The sequence below is a fragment of the Podarcis cretensis genome (assembly GCF_951804945.1).
Source record: "Podarcis cretensis genome assembly, chromosome: 4".
Taxonomy (NCBI): domain Eukaryota; kingdom Metazoa; phylum Chordata; class Lepidosauria; order Squamata; family Lacertidae; genus Podarcis; species Podarcis cretensis.
In genome coordinates, this window is record NC_137173.1 from 41,478,738 (window position 1) to 41,502,194 (window position 23,457).

General features: G+C 39.5%; 1 protein-coding gene across 1 annotated transcript in view; it reads left to right on the top strand.

Moving 5' to 3' along the window:
• Positions 1-23,457, top strand: part of CRYBG3 (crystallin beta-gamma domain containing 3) — a 62,988-nt gene that overhangs the window by 19,431 nt on the left and 20,100 nt on the right. The window contains exons 4-8 of the mRNA XM_079974734.1: positions 9,673-14,488; positions 17,028-17,075; positions 17,640-17,749; positions 20,773-20,917; positions 21,593-21,726. Of these exons, the coding sequence (XP_079830860.1) occupies positions 9,673-14,488; positions 17,028-17,075; positions 17,640-17,749; positions 20,773-20,917; positions 21,593-21,726 (5,253 nt within the window). The remainder of the gene's footprint in view (positions 1-9,672; positions 14,489-17,027; positions 17,076-17,639; positions 17,750-20,772; positions 20,918-21,592; positions 21,727-23,457) is intronic.

The following is a 23,457-nucleotide window of genomic DNA, read 5'->3' on the forward strand; positions in this document are numbered from 1 at the left end:
TCTAGAACTGGTGTGTTGTGTGTGTCCCGTCCCCCCCCCCCCCATTTCAGGGAAGTGTTGGAACAGGAAGGGCTATGGAGGTCCCCGTCTCCAGGGGCAGGCCTCTCTCTCCACTCCCAGATATTCTGTGTTCCCTGGGGCCACAGGACTGTGCAATTTAATTGTAGAATATGTATGTTGTACTTACTTGTCAAATTGCATCCTTTCAAAACTATTGTTTTCATTAGGTTTTGCAACTACCCTTGAAATGAACAAGAAGCCAATTCCAATTCCTAAAGGGTATGAGAGGAACAGTTACTTAAATACCTGGGCGGGATGGAAAAAATATATCTGTGAGGCCAAGGTCAAGGGGATGAAAGAATCACCATTGTCTCCACCTTGTTTTATTTTGTTAATTATTGTAAAGTTCCAAGACTTTCAATGTTTCCTTCTGCTTTTGACTTGGTGACTAGTATTTTCCATACTTTGCTGCTTTCCAGACTTGGAGATTTTCCTGCAATGATTAAAAGAGGGGTTATTTCAGGGGAGAGGAATGAAAAGCCCAGAATGTTATAGGCAACATATTTAACTGTTTCGTTTTCTTGGAGAATATCAAAACATTACATCAAAATTCCTGGGCATATTGGAGGTTGGAACCATCTCACTAGTATTTAGCCAATTTAAATGGTGTATAATATGCATAGTGAGTAATTTAAACGAGGGATGCAAGGGATGTTTGGCAAATGATGCAAATAGTATTCCTGAAATGTAGAAGTTCTTGAAAACCACTTTTGTTGTAGATAGAAAGCAACACTGAGATTGTGAGTTCTCAATTCTCTTATGGCTTGCCTTAAATGAAAGTGTTTTGCTTCTATAATCAAAACTTTGCCGAGAGACTTTTGGCTAACTTTAGTGAAATTGGATCAGTGTTGGTGTTTTTTTCTGTTTAGTCCATCTCTTGAAAACATGATATTTATATCCTGCCGCACCCTGTGCAGCTAGCTATAGTTAAAACATTAGGGAAGTACAGTTCTGATCATTTGAATAAACTTCTTAGAACACAAGTACTGATTGCATATAACTGCCAAGTACAAAAACTAGTTTGGCAAGCTCACATGCCACATTAGTGTGTGATTTATGACTGGTTTTCATGCCATGTCGATGACTGCGTAGCCCAAGTTAGTCTTAATTTATTCCGAAAGTTCATGTAGCATTCCTGTCAGTGCTGTGACAGAAGGAAATGCTGTGCAAATGCAAATCAAACCCTTTCGCTGCATTATAGCGAATGGAGAAAGTAGAGAGTGGTTAAGTAAAAAAAACAGATGAAAATTCTAATAGCCTGAGCATTTCTAGTGTGTGAGATCAAGGGAGAGAAAGATGGAGCGTTAAGAGGAGTGACACAAGATGGGTTGCAGATGGAGGAGAAGAGAAAGAGAGCTGTCAGTATATGTGTGTGTGCTTTTTTACGACACAAAACCAAAATTAAGAGATGCGATTATAGTAGAGCTGTAGGCTATAATTCTTGAGACATAGGAAGATGTTTTATACTGAGTTGGGCCATCGTTTCATCTAGCTCAGTACTCACTGCACCAACTGGCAGATCACCACGATTTTTCTCAGTCACCAGAGCATGTGCTCTACCACTGAGCACATGCCCCACCATTTCATTACCATGGTGTGGCGGGGGGTGGGGGAGAGACTATAGCTTTTCTTTTATGCAGTTGTCATTCAGATGAAAGGCAAACGTGGCAATGCTTTTGTTTTAGTTAATATTGGGGTATTACAGAGCATTGGTGGTTCAGTGGTAGAATTCTCGCCTGCCACATGGGTGGTCCAGGTTCTTTTTCCGGCCAGTGCAACTTGCGCTTATCTGGAATAGCTCAGGTCTTAATCTCTGGGTTATGTGTTCGAGCCCCATGTTGGGCAAAAGACTCTTGCGTTGCAGGAGTTGGGCTAGATGATCCTCATGGTCCCTTGGAACTCTACAATCCTGTGACCCTATAAGTTTGCATCCTGTTTTTCAGACCTTAATGCAACATATTTCTGTCCCTGGAAAGGATCATTTAGAAAATGTCAGAAAACCTTTGGTCCTGGAGCTGATGAAAGTGAAGCTATTATGAACATAGGTGTTTGTAACAGCAGATTTCAAATATTTATTTCTACTAGCTTTTCAAATTTATTGGCATATTACATATAGTAACAATTTAATAATAATAATAATAACAATAACAATAACAACAACAACAATAATAATACCCTGCCCATCTGGCTAGGTTTCCCCAGGGACCCCGGGGGTCAGTGGAACACACCCAGGGGGTCCACAGCCCCATCTCTTGCCTCCCCTCAACCTAAAATCTTTTGCTTATTAGGGGCTACCTCACATTTTGTTAAAAAAAATGCTTTGCAGAGGAAACTACGATAGAGTTATCAAAGTTTTCAAAAGTAGGAGGTCCGTGACTTGGCTTTTGAAAAATAGGGGGTCCTCAGTAATTAGCTAATTGGGAAGCACTGGTCTCGATATTCTGTAGTCAGTGGCACATCTCTTTAACACCTATGCCCTTGAGGTGCCCTCTGCCCCCACAACAGAACTAGAAAATCCAGCTACTGTGTGAACCTTTGCATTCTGAGGTTAATTTTGTAACCCCTGTTGGAAAAGACTCTGTTTTCCAGGCTGTGAGCCAAGGAAGGAGGAATTCATGAGTTCAGCTTGCAGTACATTGCAGGCGACAGATGACAACATATCCCTTGAGCAAACCCAGCCAGTTGATTCATTGAAGCAGTCACCCCTGACAAATGTTTGACACTTTTTATTAGCTGTTGTTAGTCCAATGACTTATTGTTTGAAAAACTGGACAGTAGCGAAAGTGTTTTGCAGAACACTTCTTAGAACATAATTCTTGGAAGATGAGTATTTATGATGGGTTACTTGCGAAGCAAGTTTAGTACCATTTACTTATCTGAATGTTTAAAGAAGTAAAAATGTTTCCAGTCAAATGCTATTGTTCCCATTTGTTATAAATGGGAAATGTAAATATTTAAACATTGCTCTGAACATGGCATGTATCTTGTAATAACTCATTTCTTAGAGGAACTTCAGGTGTTGCTATATGTTGCAAGGATCCGGAAATATAAATGGCTTGTGTACTGCTTTGCATTGTACCGTATTGGCCTGAATATATGCCGCACCCGAATATAAGACATACCTTTAAAATTCAAGGGAGGGAAAAGAAAAAAAAGTCAATACCTCAATATAAGCTGCTCCTTTAAAATTCCGCAGGCACTCACACCCATTCTGTTTTACCGTATGTCTGTTTCAGCAGCAATATTGTAAGAGTCAATTTTTGTAAGGTCATGAATTTAAGTCACACTTTAACTTTTCATGGTCGGAATTTGGGGAAAAAGTGAGGCATATATTCAGGCCAATACGGTATGTATGTAATGATATGAAGTGGATCGTGTAATATCTGTTTCTCTGAAACTCTGTGTTGTGGTATGGGTGTGCTACCAGCAAAAACAACAGTTCTGTGCACATTTCTACCAGAAATATACAGGAGCTCCATTTGAAACTTTAGAAAAAGGTAAGAAAATAGCAAGTGTGATCAGCTTGCACTTCCTGTAATAACTTTTAAGTATAAAGAATAGGAAGTGTGAGCCAATCACACTTCCTGTTCCCTGTGTGTATAATAACAATCAAGCTGCTCTCTTATAGTACTGATTGATAAGCCAAATGTGAAATTAAAATGTCTTGCACATCCTAATGAAAGGCATGAATCGCTAGAGATAAGTGGAGTGGTATAAGATTAAAAGTTCAGTTTTTGTATTTTATGCTTGCTTTCCACAATTAAGTTTAGAGGTTAACTTTAACCAAGAGTCAGAGTCATCAAAATGCCAGCATTATGAAACATCAGCCACTAAACAATCTTCTATAATGTTATTCTTATTCCCTCTGAACCATTTGCTACAAAGGAAATCTTGATAAGGTTTCTTCTCTAAATGTTATCTATCAGTAGCCATTCCATCTGGTTGCTGCAGGGGAAGAGATAGGAGAGCACGGTCTTTTCCATGGCCTGGCTGAAATACTAATGCAGAAATTTCTATTTCTGTGGGCGTTAATTGAGTTTTTTAAAAAACTCATTATGTGATCTTAAACACCATCACTTGGAAGAAAGTCCTATTGGTTTCAGTAAAACTTGTTTTCAGGTATTTTATATTTTGTGTATACTGCTTAAAATATTTATATAATTAAGCAGTATATAATTCCTGGACGCACAACCCCAGAGTCTGTCAAGACTGGCCCGTACGGGCAGGGGTACCTTTACCTTTACCTTTAATTCCTGTTAAATAAAATTAAAATATGAAAAATCCATAAATAGGTTAAGAAAGACCTCTGAACTACTTTCTTACTTAAAGCCCCACGCCTTTAAAAAAACCAAAGAGCAACAGCAATTCATAGATCACTGTGAATGCCTGTAAAACAAGCAATAATTTAATTAGGTTATGTGTTACATCAGCCCTTGATTTCGTCAATAAATTAAGATTATATTTATATTTAGGCAATTTTCTAAATGCCTGAATATAAAATATAACTGAAGAAGGACCAGCGAGCGAAATAGTCAGAGAAGCTGTGGACTTACTTTCCTAAAATCAAGCTGGATAAGCATTAGTCACAAGGGGTTTAGCTATGACAAATCCTGCCTCTCTGTCATAGATTATTTGGCACCTCCTCTTCTTCAGCTGCTCTCTATCAGCAGCCATGCCAGTCGACGTACAGCAGAGGGAGAGATGAAACAGCAGGGCCCACTCGGTCAACTGGAAGAGAATAGCAGCCATTTAGCTCCTGCTCTCCCTGAACTCTAGCTATTCAAGCTGATGTTTATGAGAATTGTAAAAAATGCAAAACTGCTGCTTGAGTCTCCTTGTTTTCTTCTACCCTCCCCATCCCTTTTTCCTTTTGGAACATGTCTTAAAAATAAAAACAAGACAGGTTTACAATATGCATACAACTGCTTAGTAAATTTTAGATGCTATAAAACAAGACTGTGATTAGCTACAGAAAGTCACAAAGCCCATATCTTCTGTTGTAAATAAAAATATGCCCTTTTCCCTTATGGGGTATCCAAGAGCCCATCTAGAGTCCTTACATAGGTTCCCTATTGGTAGGAGAAAATAACAGAGGCCAACCAGAGAATATTGAGAAGCAAAGCAGCTAGTAAGCTTGATCTTTATTGATCTGTTGCAACAGGGTGCTCCCCTCACACACAGGAAAGGAGGAGGACCCAGAACAATGCTGTGCAAGGGTTTATAAAGACTTTTGAAATTCCCATCCTGTAGATCAAGACCACCCCCCAGAAACATCATACATACATCACGTGAGGGGTGTAACCTAAGACCACCCCTCAGATACATCACAGAAAAGGTGGTCTTAAAACAGAAATTTCAATATTGTTTTTCTCTTATCCTTGTTTATTTCCTGTCTGGCAGGTTACTTGATTGGATTGCCTGAGGAGCCTGGCCAGTCTTTTGTAATGATAAGGCTCACACCCTTATTCAAACACAGACATACCCTTAAGACAGGATTTGTGAAGGAAGAGACAATGGGGAGGCTTTTCCATTTTGACCTTGCAGAGAAAACATTTGGTCAGTTTAGGAATCAAAATGGTTCCAGGTTGGTCTTTCTGTGCTGATCTATGTATGTGCGGTTATGAACATTACCATATATCTAAGACCATAAAATTCCTATCACACTTCCAATGTATAAGGCTCATTAATTGAACTTTTAACCACCTCTTTTGCAACATACAATTTATCTGCGATCTCATTGTACACATATGCACCTTGATTAGGCGAATGAGGAAGTACGTACGCCAACAGGTAGTGCATGCCTGTTCTTTTCCCTGATCCAGCACTGAAAGTTGTACATGCAGAGCCATTCCTAAAAAGCTAAAATCCCCAAGCAGTTGTTATGGCAGAGAAGTGTAGGGCAGAATCCACCCAAATCCTGCTTCACCTTCTCCACCAAATAGTAATGATTGGCAGGACATTTCTTTTCTTTTTCTTCAAGCCTCTGTGCCTGCTAGGTTGAATCAGAGTCTTAATCTCAAATATTCAGCATGTTTTTATGTCATGTGGTGTTTACTCACAGAAATGAAGATCTGTATGGCTGTATTTCACAGTAATAGGCTGTGATCCAGGAAAATGTATAATGCATGTGGAAACACGTTTTCACACATGGGAGAGCTATTTTCCTCATGCATATGGTTTGCCCAATGAAAATCAGTTTCCACATGCACAAGCCATTTGTGTTCTAATTGTCTACTTGTTCTCCTTTGTTCCTCATACCCAGTTGTATACAACTTATGCACCCTTATAGAGATATTTAAGTAGTTTATTTTGTGCACGTAGTTTCCTGGGTCATGTGCTATATTTACAGATAATCTAGTACAGTAGTTTGAAAGTTCAGTTCTGAAGGTTTCTCGTTAATTTAACTATGTCTTTATTTTTTACTCTTTTTTTGAAGGCATAGCATCTTATTCTATTTATATCAAACTATATCTTTTGTAGACATAGGTAATAAATACATTGTAAGTGAACAGTATATATTCAACAAACTCTATGACGCGGAGCATTTATTACTGGCTTTTTGGCTACACCTATTCTTTAGTACAATTTTAAAGGTCATTCAACAATAACTGGATGTAGGTTGCTATGAAATATTCAACAATGGTGCATGGTTGTTCTGTTGTGAAGCATCTGAGTCAGACAATGTAGGCAGAGCTTTCTTCACGACCAGGATTTTCTTTCCCACGTTGCATTGTTGACTGCATCATTCAGGGCTGCCATGGCATAGCTTTGGCTATGAATTGTGCTAGATACTCATTTCCCCCTGTAAGCTAATTTGCTCCTTCCCTACTCAAGCTAAATAGAATTTGTCAATCTGAATTTTAAATTCTATAATTCCCTTTCTTGGTAGCTCAGAACAATTGTACTTTTATGAAAATAGATAATATATTTACAGAGTGTGTTGAGCCGATTAAGTTTATGTGATACTTTGCAGGTTGGTGGTGGCCATGCCAGCATATCCAGTTTAAAATTTAATATGGTTCTTTTTTGCTTTTTCATGTGCACATACATGCATCTACATTCTTCCTTATCTCCATGTGTAGTCTTCTCTATTCCAGGCACTTTGAACAGCAGCTGCTGCTAGAAATGGAAAGGAGAGAGTCAGTCCTTACTTCTTGTCCTTCACCCAATCCTCTTCAGACGGGCTTTTTTCTATAAATTAATGTCTCTAGTCTACGATTACTCTGCTACAGTAGAAGGCTGTAATTTGGTATATCTGCTGGCAGTATTGGTGATTAAGCAAACGAGTAAATGAGGATGGATGCTTCTCTGTACCTCACTGTAAGAAGTGCTGAGTAATAAACAAGTATAAAGAAACTTAGCACTCCATGGTTTGGCCCTTGTCAATACCAATGGAGAATTATGCTTTGCTTTCTAGGAATCTCAGCAATTTAAGTGCATTGATTTACAGTAAACGGACTGAAAAATGAGTCTAGAATAAATTTTCTGGTCATGGCATTGCAGATATTTTTCATGTACCTTAAAATAATAGTAGAATATTGGTTATGAATTGAATCATGAATGCAAAAATCTCTGGGAACAATAATAAAAACAAAAGGCTCAATATCTTTTTTTAAAAAACCATGCCATTTTATAAATAATAATCTCTTTCAAACGTTAGCCTTTTTGTATTGGTGCTGTGGCAAAATCTTGGCCATAAAAGACTTAAATGTCTGGAGCAGCTCTGAAGTGGATAGACAGATGGTGCTGTTGGAATATATAATCTGCTCCCCCCCCCCCCGAGACTAAGAATGGCACCTGAATAATGTACCGATAATCTGTCCCTGCTGCATTTGTATTTCACCGATTAGAACTAACTGGGCTTTTAAACTGTATGCTCAAGAAGAATGTCATATTTGCTTCATATCCCCTTGGTCTTATAACACATGTTTAGTCTTTTAAAATTCATTTTTTTGCTTGAGAGTGAGAGATTAAAAGGCTTTAATTCATGTATAAAATGACATTAGCCCCACAGATAACCTCTAAAGATTACATCCAGATGGCAAGTATACATAGCAGAAAAGCACCAGTTTCTCTGTAGCCTTCATAGAGCTGCTGATTCATATGACACTTCTAACATGCCACATGGGGCTCATGATGAGGTTTGACTTTGTTCTGAAGTGGCCATCTGATTGCTTCAGGCACAGCCAAATTGTAGTTTAATTTGCAGTGCTTCTGCTCTTGAGTTTACAGTGATATGGTGAGCCATGCCACAGTCTGGTCACAATTTGTAGTCCTCAAACGAATCCAACATTCACTCCAACTGCAGTAACTCTCTCTCTCTTTTACATGTGGCATCATTTCTCTCAGTTTCACATCTAGTTGGATCTCAGTTCAAAGACACTTGCTCATCACCCAGTAACTTACTGATGGCTTGCATGTATACAATTAGCACCAATGATTAAATACTATAGACAGGGCTTTTGTATCACCTCATACAATAATTTTAAATAGAGTCTGTTTTTCCACGAACAAGTCATTGAATGATACACTGACGTGACAAGATGCTGTGTAGCATATATGTATGTGTGAATCAGTCCTGAGTTAAATGGTAAAGGAAACAGGCCTTACTTACAGATACACAGTCATCATATACTTTTAATTAAAATTTTCAGTGGATCATAAATGCACATGAACACAACAGACTGTATCTGACATTTGACCAAGTCCAAGTATTCCACTTAACTCCAGGAAGAAAGACTCAGAACTGTATCTGAGCTCTAATGGTAGACCATTACTGTAAATCACTACATGAATTGGGGGGGGGGACCTGAGGCCCTCCAAGTATTGTTGGACTCCAGCTCCCATCAGCCCCAGCCAGTATGGCCAATAGTCAGGAATGTTGGAGGTTGTAGTCCAACTTCCAGAGAGCCACAGGTGCCCCAGCCCTGACAAGCAATTAGGGTAACATGAACATTTTCAGAAAGAGACAGGCAAATGGTACTTTTGAGGATTTTGTTGATCATTTTATAATCTGAAACAATGTAAAGTGGATAAAATGAACTACTTTCATTTGCAAACCTCATCCAAGGGTGCAGATCACCGGAGTTAGGACACAATTATTTGACAAAAATAGCTTTACATACATGTTTCTGCCAGGGGTTAGACATGATGACCCACAAAGCCTTCTCCTCAGTGGTACTATGAGTCAATAGCTATTTAAAAATCTCCACTAATTACACCTGTAATGGCATACCTAGATATTATACATTTGAGTATTTAGATGGGTGGTGGTGGGAAATAACTATTAATCATGATGGCTATAATTCCTTCAGTATCAGAGGCAATACCAGTTGCAAGGGGCCATAAGTGGGAGAGAGCTATTGCACGTTTGTCCTGTTTGTGGGTTTCCCATAAGCATCTGGTTGGCCCCTGTGAGAACAGGGCGCTGGCCTAGGTCTGATCCAGCAAGACTCTTCTAAAGTAGAAACATTGCTTTACATTTTTGAAATAAAAGAGACCAGTGCCTATTGTACTAATCTCTCTGTGTCTGTTTAAAATTTCATTTTATACAGCTGAGTATGCCTAGGAGCTTTTGCTAATGTTCCAATAATGATATTTCTTCTGTTCCAGAAAAACAGAATGTGAACTGGGTGCACCTGCAGTTACTTATGCAACATATCGCGGTTCTGCAAGAATTAAGCAATTGCTTAAGAAACAAGCGGAATTGGAGCAAGAAAAACAAACCTCAACCAGCATTAATAGCACTACAGCCAAAAACAAAGAAAATAGGACTGTAAGCCTTCCAGACTCAGAAACTACTACAACAAAGACAGAATCTTCATTGAAAACGAACTCGGGACCTAAGACTAACGATGACACAAAGGATTCACAAGCAAACGTATTTTTGGCAGAAATGGATTTGGGGGGAAATTCTCTGGATGTCTTGGGCAATTGTGAGCACAAAGAACTGAAGAACAAAATTACCTCGTTGACAGAAATGGAAACAATCAAAAATTGCATTGAGGAACTGGTTTCTGTGAAACATACAGCAGTTTCCAGCACACCAGAACTTAATAGGAACCTTCTGTTGGAGCCAACACTGTTGCAAAAGAAAGCCAACTTCAGTTGCCAGAATAGAGATGCTGTTAGTATGAGTTCAGAAAACAGCAGATTGCTTGAAAATAGGGAGGAGGTGTTAGGGGAAATACAAATGGAGATTCAGTCAATCAATGCTACCACTGTTGGCTTTCAAAAAGGAATGCAGCTTTGCGCTTTTTCTAACACAGAAACAAAAGAGACAATGCAAGAGGAGTTTTTTTCACACCCCAAAGTAGACTTAGGTGATAATGAGCAACAGTTGCTAGAAAACAAAGGTCCCTGCAATAGTTGGACTGAGGATCAATTCAAACTAAAAGCAGAGAACCAAACATTGCATTTGAATAGTATTATAGGTAGGGGACAGGCAGTTAGCAGGGTAGAAAGTGAAACTGAAGAATCACACCAAAAAGTGACAGAGCAGAAGGAGAAAAACATGCAGATCATTTCACCAGATGAGCACTTACCTCTCCACGAACAAAAAGTTGGAGAAGAATTGCAGTTGGTGTTGCAGGATACAAATTGTAAAAAAAGTGATATATCAGCAGGTGTCGGTATGCTTGCTTCAGTCCAATCCAAAGAAATGGTTCAAAACATAGATATATTTGGCAAAAGCGATCTAAAGTGTGAAGAGACCACTGAGTCCATGGTACTTACAGGTGTACAAAACAATCATAACTTCCCCATGACGTCTGAGAATGGAACTAATAATTTTACCAATGATAATTTGTATGTGCCTGTGACACAATTTGACCATGTTAGAATGACAGGTTCTTCTCCTAACGCAACTGAGGTAAACCATGCCAACACATCTTTGTTAGCTGCTGAATATGAAAATGTGGTGTCTCGGGTGGCATCAGCTGCCTTAGAAACAGGTGATACCAGCACTGAGGAGGCTGTGAGCACTATGGATGGTGCCCCTCTTATCCTTAAGGCTAAAGATGACAACTGCCATATTTCTGAGAATGTTGAGGATGAAACTCTGATCGAAGCATTGACTGGTTTACATAGTCCTCTTCCTCTCGCTGAAGACAAAACCAAGCCCATCAAATTAGAGAACTCAGAACTTAAAAACAACACAGGCACTACTACAGTGGCCAAACCTATTCCATCCCTTCTTAAAATTGCAGAAATTGTGATATCTGCACACAAAAATGATCCATTAGTTGATGAAATAAAAAATCAAACTGAAGCAAAAATGGCTTATGAAACTGAAGAGGACATCTCAATAGGTCTACCTCCTGCCTCTTCTTCTAAAGAGACATGCTTCCCCGAGATCTCTCCTCCTGTTGTGAAATCAGAAGAAAATAGTTATTTATCATTTCCTTCTTCTCCGTTATGTGTCTTGGTCGGTAACTCTTTCATCTCTGGAGATAGCAAAATCATTTTGGACGATGTGTCTAAACCTGTCCTTAATTCTGAAGATCACAGTTTGTTGGGGGCTTTGTGTTCTTTGGCTGATAAACAGGATTGCACTAACCAGTCTCTAAGTGATTCTGCGGGGACTATCAATGGTAAAATATGTTGTTCTGCCTCTACATGTGAAAATAACCAAGTTATCTCAAAGTCAGAGAACTGTGGACCTGGGAGCCTTCTTATTGCTGCTGAATCTGGGTGTGCAGGTCAAGTTCCTGGTACTTTTTTGGAATCTGAAAGCATTCCTGAAACTAAGATTACCTTTGACACTGCTGAAATTGCTGATAGTAGAAGTGATATTTTACTGCGCTCTGAAGAAATGGATATGTCTGCCTCTTGCTTGGTAGACTCTAGATCTAACCTGGCAAAAGAGGATCTTCCTGTTTCTACATTTGAAAATTTATATACTTTCAAGCCTGTGTCACCCATTACTTGCTTTAAAGATAGCTCAAAGCTTAGTTCTCCTGCCTGTGAAACATCAGATTTTGTTTTAGACAAGAATCATTCTCTTCTTATTGATTCTGAAGAAAAGAAGGGCAAGGTTTCACCTAAATATAAACCAAATAGTCTACACTCTAAATCAGTGTCAGAAGCAGAGTACCCAGTCCCATTCTTGTCCCCAGTTGCCTGTGATGTGGAAGCTATAGAACCTGTAAAGATAGTACTAGGAATGTCTTTCACTACACAGCAGAAAAAAGAGGAGCAAAGAACTTCAGGCCAGCTAAATCTTCATTACCTTGCTGCTGCAGCTGTTAATTCAAATACCTTTGAAATGGGTGATCGAGAAATTACAACTTTGTTTACAGAATCAAGCAGCCAGTTTTCCGAGGAAGCACTGAATGATGTTGAAACAGGAAGGCAAGTACAAATTAAATCCCAAGACTTAACTGTTTTGCTCAAAAAGGCTGATGAAATAGTTGATGCAGTTCTGCGTTTAGCCATAGAAGAAATAAGATCAAAGCAAGCAGCTGGCGTCTGCCAGACTAATGACATTAAGGACAATTTATTAGGGCTTAGCCTTCAAAAAGATCAGAAAAATAGAAAAACGCTGTCAGAATCAAAAGAAATGCAGTCAAGGAATTCATCATTAAAGCATTTTAATGAGGGTTGTATCAGAAAGCTTTCTGAAGTTAAAGCAAAAGACACACTTGGCACAAATATTAAAGATGAAAAAATACCATTTGACATTACAGATAAAATTGACCTACATAGTTCAATAGCACTAAAAGCAAAAGAAATAATTGATGATGTTATTAATGCAGCCATACGAAAAGTGACATATAATCAGCATGAGGACCATCTGAGCAATGGCATTCTTCAAAATTCAGCCCTTAAGTCCAACACTGAAGCATCAAAGAAGCTTACTAATGATACTAAATTAACAGCTACACTTCCCAAAATAACTGAAGATCCTTTAAATTTAAGTCCAATATATGGAACCTCAGTATGCAATATAATCAGTGAAGGTAAAGTAGCAAACTCCTCAGCATCTTTGTATATTAATATTAAAGACGACCACAAAGAAATAACAGGTGGAGAACAGAAAAATGAAAATGACTGGTCTGGTCCCACAGCTACAATAGAATGCAGCCCTCCTATAGTCAATGGCAAAAACAGTAAACATGCCAATTGCACTATGTGCATGACAGATGCCGGTGAGGAAACAAAGTGGACAATTGATGATGAATCTGAATATTCCTCATATTCAATAAATGAAGATACTGTAATGGATGAAGTGCATTTGCCACCATTTGGACCTTTAGATTCACTTGGAAATAATCTAGGGAAGAATCTGCCTGAATATGTTTTTAAAGAGGGTGACTCTGCAGAAGTTGTAAGAGAGGAACCATGTGAAAAATATTATGAAATAGAAAGTGAAAAGGTCTGTGGTAAAATGACAAAAGCTTACACAGTGCCACAGAATGCTTATAAATTTGGCACCCAGTTCAGTTTGTCTGAACGGCCTGTAATGAACAGCTCAGCAAAGATTGGCTTGAACTCAGAGTTTTCCATTAAGGAAGAAGCAGTCGTTGAGACAGGTTTAACAGTGCTCAAGGAATATTATCTGGATGTTGATGATGATTGTGGAAATGAAGAGAAATCCCCCAAGTTATTTGCTTCTTCACCACCAGAAGAGTTGGACAGCAGTTCTTTCACCATTTTGTATGAAGGTGCTCTTCAAGACGAAAGCTATTTATTTTCAACAGAAGAACCAGATCATCCCTTATCATCCCTTCCTGACCAATCCCTGGATAATAATCAACATTTTCTTATGTGTGAAACTGTAAAAGGCAAACTTGAGTCTGTCCACCCTTGTGAACAAAGCAACCAATTAAACAATCTTTCTTCAGAAGCATTCGTGACAGTGGAAGCAAAGCGATTCAGTGTTTACCCTTTTTCTTTGTCTCCTATATATGAAGATGACAGTTCTCAAGAGGACTTGCTGTCTGCTGATGGCTCACCAGAAGGTAATCCTATTGAAAGAGCCAACCAATCCTTGTCAGTCTTATCACTTCTGCAGTCAGTGTCTGAACGGTTAAGATCTAGTAGCCAATGTAATGAAGAGGAGGAAGAGAATATTTGTGAAGAAAACAAACTAGAGGATGAAAAAGAAGCATATCTTTCCAGTCAGGGGCCAAACAGCTCATGCACCACAGTCCCAGAAAACATTCATGAGAGGAGATACTCACATTTTCTTTCTAAGGAGGCACTTAACGCAGAAGAGACCTTATCTTTAAGTTCAATGCCTTCAGCTCAGCTTTTACAAAAATCTGATCGTGACGTAAGTTCTTCTTCAAAGAGTATATACTATGAAAGTCTGCAGAGTTCAAGAACTTATTCCAGTGAGAAGGGAACTCGATTTAGGAGTGTTTTGGTGCCAAAGGACCAGCAGCCTGAAAGTAGTGGCTTGCAAAAACCAGCAGCTTTTCAAGTGGTAAGGTGCTTTTCATTAATTTTATATGTGTAACGAAACTATGAAATGAGCATAGTGGGGTGGGGTTGTAGGTGTACATACGCACATACATTTAGAGTATCCTATTGCATGTATTTGTGTGAGCGTGTTCAGTTTTAATTGTGCCAGATATTTCAGTTTTGGTTTTGTTACTAACACAGTTATTGTTGAGGTTATGTTCACGTAATAATTAGGCCGAGGCAATAGGCATAAACACCAATCTTTGGGATAAACACATTGTGGTGAGAGAGGATTTATTATATTCATGGGCTTTTGTCTGGGGGCAGTTTACAGACATAGTGTGGAAAATTACATTCTTTCAGTTCACCCAGTGTAGAGGGGATCACAGTACACTAGCCAGGTGAAAAGAAAGATGATGAATTTCACTTAGCAGAAATGCGAAGTAGAACACTCATCTCTTTCTTGCCCGTTCGTCCCCAGCAAGGTGAGGTAGGGTGAGGGAAGGAAACTTCATGCATGAATCTTAAAATAAGGGTAAGAATATATTGGCACGTATGTTTATGTTTCTATGTGTGCTGCACCAAAGACATTGAGGACCCCTCATCTTCTATTGAATAGTATGAGGAGAGTGTTTTGTATTAACATAAATAGCCACACAGGTCAGGAATCATAGACTTACTAATGTTTAATCAACATTAGCTCCAGACACCTTTATGAACATTTTAAATGATGTCTCAAAAGTTCATTATTTCTTAGGACATCACCCATGTTTGTACTGAAAGCTTTATGATCGGATTTTTATTTGATATACCAATCTTGTATTTTAAAACACTTGTAATAAGTTTCCACGCTAGCTTGTCAGTACTGATTTTCACCACTAATGAAAAATATTACTATTTAATTTAACAGAAAATGCAAAGACAGTTGCCCCACATCCACCTACTGGGTACTAGCAGTTGGACTTGACGACCCTTGTAACATATGGGTATCCAGTGCAGATGTTTTAGCAAAGCGTTCACATGCCATTGATTATTTGCCCTCTTCAGCAGTGTGTCTGCTGCATTGTGCAGTAGCTGTAGCATCTGGACCAGAGCGCATTGAAGTATCAACGCTATCAGTGATTACAGTGGTTGGGCTATTCTATATTCCAAATACAGGCATAGCTGGCATACCGTATAAACCTGGTAAAAGGCACTCTAATCTACAGAGGACACTTTTGCCTCTAAGGACAAAGCTGTACTCTAAGCTATGTACCTGCTCCTTCAGAGGGAGTGCAACCCCACATGGAACAGGCAGTTGTCGTATCTTACAAACACAGGAGCCACCTGCCCCCAGAGGCTTTACCTTCCCAGGAGTCAAACTCATCCAGTCTAATCTTGCATTCTTCCACTGGCTAGCACAGCCACACACCTGATTAAATGCTGTGGAGAAATAGATCTGTGTGTCATCCATAGATGTAACCCCATAGAGCAAGTCCAAGGGGGCCAAGGAACATGTTCCTAAATCTACTCTCTGGAGTCAATTGCACAGTTATGAATAGAACCAATGTAACATAGGGCTGAGGGACGCAGGTGGCGCTGTGGGTTAAAGCCTCAGCGCCTAGGGCTTGCCGATCGAAAGGTCGGCGGTTCGAATCCCTGCGGCGGGGTGCGCTCCCGCTGCTCGGTCCCAGCGCCTGCCAACCTAGCAGTTCGAAAGCACCTCCGGGTGCAAGTAGATAAATAGGGACCGCTTACCAGCGGGAAGGTAAACGGCGTTTCCGTGTGCGGCTCTGGCTCTGGCTCTGGCCAGAGCAGCGATGTCACGCTGGCCACGTGACCCGGAAGTGTCTCCGGACAGCGCTGGCCCCTGGCCTCTTAAGTGAGATGGGCGCACAACCCCAGAGTCTGTCAAGACTGGCCCGTACAGGCAGGGGTACCTTTACCTTTACCTTTAACATAGGGCCTCTGATACTTATCCAGGAAGATACAATGGTCAATACAGTGGTACCTCTGGTTACGAACCTAATTTGTTTGGAAGGTCTGTTCTTAAGCTGAAACCATTCTTATCCTGAGGTGCGCTATTGCTAATGGCGCCTCCCGCTCACATCCTGGGGCAAAGTTCGCAACCAGGAGCAACTACTTCCAGGTTAGCGGAGCTCGTAACCCGAAGCTTGCATAACCAGAAGCGTTCATAACCAGAGGTACCACTGTAGTATCAAAAGCCACTGAGAGTAAGAGCAACAGGGTCACACTCACCCTGACCTCTCTCTATAAACGTAATCCTTGAGTCAGCCAAGGGCAATTAACTTCTAAAACCAGGCCTGAGCCCAATTGACGTGGATCCAGATAATCTGTGTCATCTAGGACCATTTGCAGTTGCTCTGCCACTGTCCTCTGCACTACCTAACCCTGAAAAAGGGTATTTGCAACTGGCCAGTAGTTATTACACACCATTAGAGTCCCACAGCATTTGGAAGCCATGAGGATAGCTATTCCTACCTTAAAGTCATACTGCTTCAAAATATCTATTGTTGGTTCATTATAGCACTTAAATAATTATTTCCTCATTTCACTTTCAGTGTCCTGTTGGCAGGGAAGGACTCAAATGCAATCAAAGACCAGGGAAAGTGAGTATGACCTTTTCACCATATAAGCAAGTATGAGATATTGACTGTTTTGCCATGTACATTTGAGTGAAGCAATGGAAAGTAGATAGATAGATTAGGTAGGTAGGTAGACAGACAGACAGATTCTGCATTTTCCTTGGATGTAATTAAGATGATTGGCTGCTAGATTCTACTTTTTCCTAGAATGTAGTTGTTGGCTAGAGCAAACAACTAATAAAAACTTAGTTAACATTCTAGGAAAAAGTAGAATCTAGTTGTTGGCTAGAGCAAACAACTAATAAAAACTTAGTTAATTAGTTAATTTAATATGAAAAGTATAATCCAACTTTCACTGATTTTGCTCCATTTAAACCAGTGATAATATACTAGTGTAAATGATTTGTGGATGACCCGTTTGATTTGGTTTAGACTGCAGTCCTATATACTTTGAAGAAAGTCCCATGAAGTAAACATGACAAAGACCTTAAAGCCTTTATAAAGCTAAACACAACAAGCAGAATATTTGTTATATATGGGAAACTGAATTTGCTAGTGTTTCCTTAACGCCATCGCATGTCATTTCAGATGGTTATTTGTGATGTTCACGGCAACACAATTGAAATTTACCATGATGTGTTAGATGCTACAGCCTGGGTTTTTTCAAAAGAAGCACTGATCAGAGTTGTCAGAGGATGGTAAGGAACATGCACTTTATGGGTGAAGTGGCTGTTATTTATGTACCTGATTTTAGTGAAGATAAGCTAGGTTCCTGAAGTGCAAAAGTTAACATATATTGTAGTTAATTGTCATCCTATGATGAAATTAATATTTTAATGAAGACTTGCTGTTTTTCCATTGTTTGAATAATTACAGTTTTGTGGATTTGATAGAGAAATAAATAAAAATACAAATTTATCAGTTAAGGCAGGGATAGTCAACCTGTGGCCCTCCATATATTGTTGATTTCCAGCTCCCACACACCAGCCACATGGCTATAAAAAGTAAAGGTACCCCTGACCATTAGGTCCAGTCATGACTGACTCTGGGGTTGCGGCGCTCATCTCACTTTATTGGCCAAGGGAGCTGGCGTACAGCTTCCGAGTCATGTGGCGAACCAGAACAGCGCACGGAAATGCCGTTTACCTTCCCGCCGGAGCAGTACCTATTTATCTACTTGCACTTTGACATGCTTTCAAACTGCTAGGTTGGCAGGAGCTGGGACCGAGCAACGGGAGCTCACCCCATCGCAGGGATTCGAACCGCCAACCTTCTGATCAGCAAGCCCTAGGCCAGCAATATTTGGAGGGCCACAAGTTTTCCTAATTTAAGGGAATGTTCAGTTTTGAATGCTCAGTTTTTGAAATATGTTAATCTGAAATTTAAAAATATATCTTATCTGAACTTTATAAAATACTGTTACATTTCAATTGCAAAGAAGAGAAAGTAAACAAGTGTATGCTAAGTTACAGAACATCATATTTGAGGCATGTGAATATATTCGGGAATTCTGGAAAAAAAATTGTAGTGGGTTCATGTGCAGGAAAATGGTTTAAGGTACAGTAGACGCTCGGGTTGCAAACGTGATCTGTGTGGGAGGAACGTTCGCAACCCACAGCGTTGAGTCTGCGCACACGCGGGTCGCAATTCGCTGCTCATGCGCAAAGTGCGATTTAGCGCTTCTGCGCATGTGCCAAAACCCGGAAGTAACCTGTTCCAGTACTTCCGGGTTCAGCGTGGTGCACAACCCAAAAACACGCAACCTGAAGCGTCTGTAACCCGAGGTATGACTGTATCCAGGTACACCTTTGAAACATAATAAAAGAAACAGTATACTGAATAACAAGTGTTGGAAGTGTCATACAGAAGTGTGTATTTATTTCCATTTTTGATGATTTTGTAAGTTTACTAAGCAATAGAAATGATTACTTGTAAGAGACCCATATTGGTTCCTCTATTTTATTTTATTTTATTTTATTTTATTTTATTTTATTTTATTTTATTCTTTTACTAAAAAATGTTCATCTGGCTCCACCCACTGCAGGGATGTGGGCTCTGAAAGCTTTCCACTGAAGTAATGTGGCCCACAGTCTGAAAAAAGTTCCCAACCCATCTTACATGATTACAGCTACAAGACTATATCATCCTAAGCTTTGGAAAACAGTATCTGTTCTTAATATTGCTGAATATGAAACTGAATTGTATTGATACACATAATGATGAAATTAACCAAGTACATTAGACTAAAAAATCAACAACACAAAAAACATTTTTATTGGCTTATGCCAAAGTAAGGCATATATTCCAAAGTTATAAATCATATATATATTCTTTAAAAGGTATAAACTATAAAAGAAGGGCCATAGCTCAGTGATAGAGTACATGCTTTGCATGCAAGAAGTTCCAGATTAAATCCTAGGAATACCCTGTCTGTAACCCTGGGTTGCTGCTGCCAATAAACAATACTCTGTGAATAATAATACTTAGTAAATAATATTGAATTAGAAAGACAAGTGGTCCAATTCAATATTAGGCAACTTCCTGTGTTCTTTCCATTTGTAAAACTGAATTTGTGATACTGAATGTGTTATTTTATACTAATAATGAAATTGAAATTAAAGATTTCTTAGTGGAGTTGTTAAAAAACAGAGCATTAAATGCTTCCCCATATTATCACTTTGTTAAACAGTAGTTGTTTGGGGACTGGGGAGGATCCACATCTTCCCCTAAAGTAGTGTTTGTTTGGTAAAGAAAGCTCCTGGAAAAAATGTGACTTGGAGTGCCACATGAAACTCATGAGCATTATGGAAACATCTCGGATATCATCAGTAGTGACAAGCAATCCCACTCCAGGGCCGTGCACCATTTGGAAACTTTTAATGTTGAATGTTTCCCCTGCATTTTATCAGACTTTGGAGACTGTGCCTATTTATAGATGTCCACCCCTCATGATGACAAGCACTTTGCTAATGTATATTACTTGCAAGCCATGTTATAAATAGTTTGTACCATCTCCAGAAGGATTTCTAATTGCACAAATTTCAGATGACGATTTATAAAGCTCAGTTTATAAAGAAGCCTCCGAGTCAGTAGTGGTTGGCAGGACTTTGCTCACCTACCTCCCCAACAGAATGTTGCTGCTGGATCCTGAGAGGGGGAGAGGGGTGTCGCAGGGATGCAATGCAAGGTTCCTGCCAGTGCATCTACACTGCACAGAGCTTCCCCTGTCTCACTCTTCCCCCTCTCAGGAACTGGCAGACACATTCACCGTTGGGAAGGCTGGTGAGCCAACCTGCTCTGCCTGTGCCACCCTGCTGACCACTGTTGTTCTGTGTGTGTATGTGTTCCAGCATACAGTCATACTTTGGTTTTTGAACAGCTTAGTTATTTAACGTTTTTGGCTCCTGAACGCCGCAAACCCAGAAGTGACTGTTTGCGAACTATTTTTGGAAGTCGAATGTCCGATGGGGATTCCACGGCTTCTGATTGGATGCAGGAGCTTCCTGCAGCCACTCAGAAGCCACGCTTTGGTTTCCGAACGGTTTGGAAGTCGAACAGACTTCCGGAATGGATTCCATTCGACTTCCAAGGTACAACTGTGTATGGTAAAGAAATAGTACAATTTGTAATAAAATTAACCATGGCTTCTTACTAGTATTGGTGCTATGTTAGCTACCTCTTGGTAGATGTTTACAGTGTTGTGCTTATTTTATTAATATAGCTGGATTATGTATGAGAAACCAGGATTCCTGGGTGAGAAATATGTTCTAGAAGAAGGAGAGGAGATGCTGCATGATCTATTGAATCCTCACAGTGAAAAACATCAAAAGAACTTCAGAGTTGGTTCAATCAGACAAGTAGTGAAGGTGAGTGCTCATTGTGAGAAACAGATTCTACTGGCAATGACAGTAGAGTCCATTTCACTCCTCTCTGCTCCCGTCCACCACCATCTGTTAATTCCTTTATTTTGGTTTAATTCACATCCACACCATGCGCTTAAAGTCATGGCTTTCCACCAAAGAATACTGGGGAATGTATTTTGTTTTAAGGAGGGTGAGAGTTGTTAGGAGACTCCCCACAGAGCAACAGGTCCCAGCAACCTTAACAAAAGTACAGTTCCCAGAATTCTTTGGGAGAAGCCATGACTGTTACCATGTTCTGAATGTATGGTGCACATGGCATCCCTTTTAGAGAATACTCAGAACTTCCGATACCTTTCTCAATCTTTCTTAATGCTGCACCTTAGACTTCCCTTTCCATATTGCCCAGTTGCTTTCGTGAAAGTTGGTATTTTATAGTGCTTATTCTCATCACAGTCATATCCAACAGCTCTTTAAAAATAACCTGGATGTAGCTCAGGGCACTGAAGCAACAATGGTGCCCCACCATTGTCAGTACTCCTCTCTGCTGTGTACCATTCTTAACCTCCTGTTTGAAGCATGAAACATGGAACCATGTTTTATGGGATGTAAATAAATACAGTCAAGGGATGCACAGCTCATACAGTCATGTTTGTTTTTGTTATCTGATGTGTTCTGCAGGATTGCAGTGTTCCTGAGATTGAGCTTTACCCACAAGATAGCACAGATCATGTTCCTGTCTGCATCCAGAGTGCAGTTGCTAATTTAGAAGAACTGGAAGTCAAACCACATACTCTTTTTGTGAAAGCAGGAGTGTGAGTGCAGGTTCCATTATATATACATCATAAAATATACCTATAAAATACATATACATATACCTATAAAAACATGTAAAATGTCAGCAATCAACAGTTGCTGGCTGTTTCTAAGGCAAAACAAAGAAACAAAATAATGGGGTGTTTCAGAAAGCAGCAGTAATTTCCAATTTATAGCATAGGTTATTATTTTGCTTATACTCTCTAGGGGAAAACCCCCTCATAAATTTAGATTATGTTTTAATTTAACAGGGGCTTGCACCCAAACAGGCATTGTCCTGTTTTCAAAATAACTGCTTTTCCAAAGACAATTTCTGTTGCCATCAGTGTAAAATAAACAGATTTGGCTAAAATTAATTCTGTTTGCTAAAATTTCCCTGTATTCAGTACAGCTATGGCTGCACCAAATCTTCATATAGAATACAATGTGCCACCATATTCAACTAAGCATTCTGAAATGTTCTTCCCATCATTTTTTTGCATTTGTTTTTTTAAACCTAGTCATTGCCCCTCTTGACAGCTGCTACTGCATCATTTTTCTTTTAGAATGAACATTTTCTGGCAATGATCACTTTTCCAGCACATAGCCACATATCCAATTGGAATTGGCACCATTATTATTTTACAAAGTCAGTTCAGAATGAGGACAATGGGTTTTGGAAAGGAGGAAGTGCGGCGGAAACGTATGGTCCTGTTTGCGGCCTGCCTCCAAATTACTGAAAGAGGACACATTTGCAAGTCGCCTCTACTTTCAGCTCAGCCTTAAATACAACTGTCATGTTGTCTAAAGCCATTGCTTTCATTATTATTTTTAATGTGCTATTTTTAATGTGCTATTTTGTGAGTGCTATTGCTTTATTATTGTTACCCTTAAAAGTAGAACAAATAAAATCTGCCTTGGAATCTTTAGGAGACAACTGGCCTTTGGATTTCGTCAAAATTCTCTGCTCTCTTTTTCAGCTATTTGAATTTCTGTGTCAGCACTTCAAGCCGTAAAGTAGCCTAACTATACACAGAATCATGGGACTAATACAGTGGTATCTCGGTTTTCAAACGTAATCTGTTCAGGAAGACCATTCGAGTTCCAAAATGTTAGAAAACCAAAAACTCAAAATGGAAGCCTCAAAATGGAAATCTTAATGCAGAAAACTCAAAACAGAAGCTGCATTTCCTGTTCGACTTCCAAGGCGCATTTGAAAACTGAAGCATTTATTTCCAGGTTTTCGGCATTCAAGTTCCAAAACATTTGTCAATGAAGACGTTCGAAAACCGAGGTACCACTGTATATTTCTAAATGGTCAACCATTTACAGCAATTATGCTGTTGAGTGGGTTCCGCATGGAGAGGAGACAATTAAAAGGCAATATGATAGCCATCTTAAAATATATGAAGGGCTATCACATAAATGATGGAGGAGCTTTGTTTTCTGTTGCTGCAGAAGATTGGACCTGAAGCAATGGGTTCAACTAATAAGAAAAATCATTCATACTAAGCAATTAGGATAGGAAATCCTGATGGTATGAGCAGTTTGACCATGGAACAGACTGTTCCAGGAAGTGGTTTTTAAGCAGAGGCTGGATGGGAACTTTTATGGGATTCTGTACTAGTGAACCTCCTGCATTGAAAGGGAGTTAGACTGGATGGCATTTACAGTCCCTTCCAGCTCTCTCATTATGTAATTATTTTCTGATGCTAGTAGTCAAAATAGGGCATTGGGCATTATCCAATGTG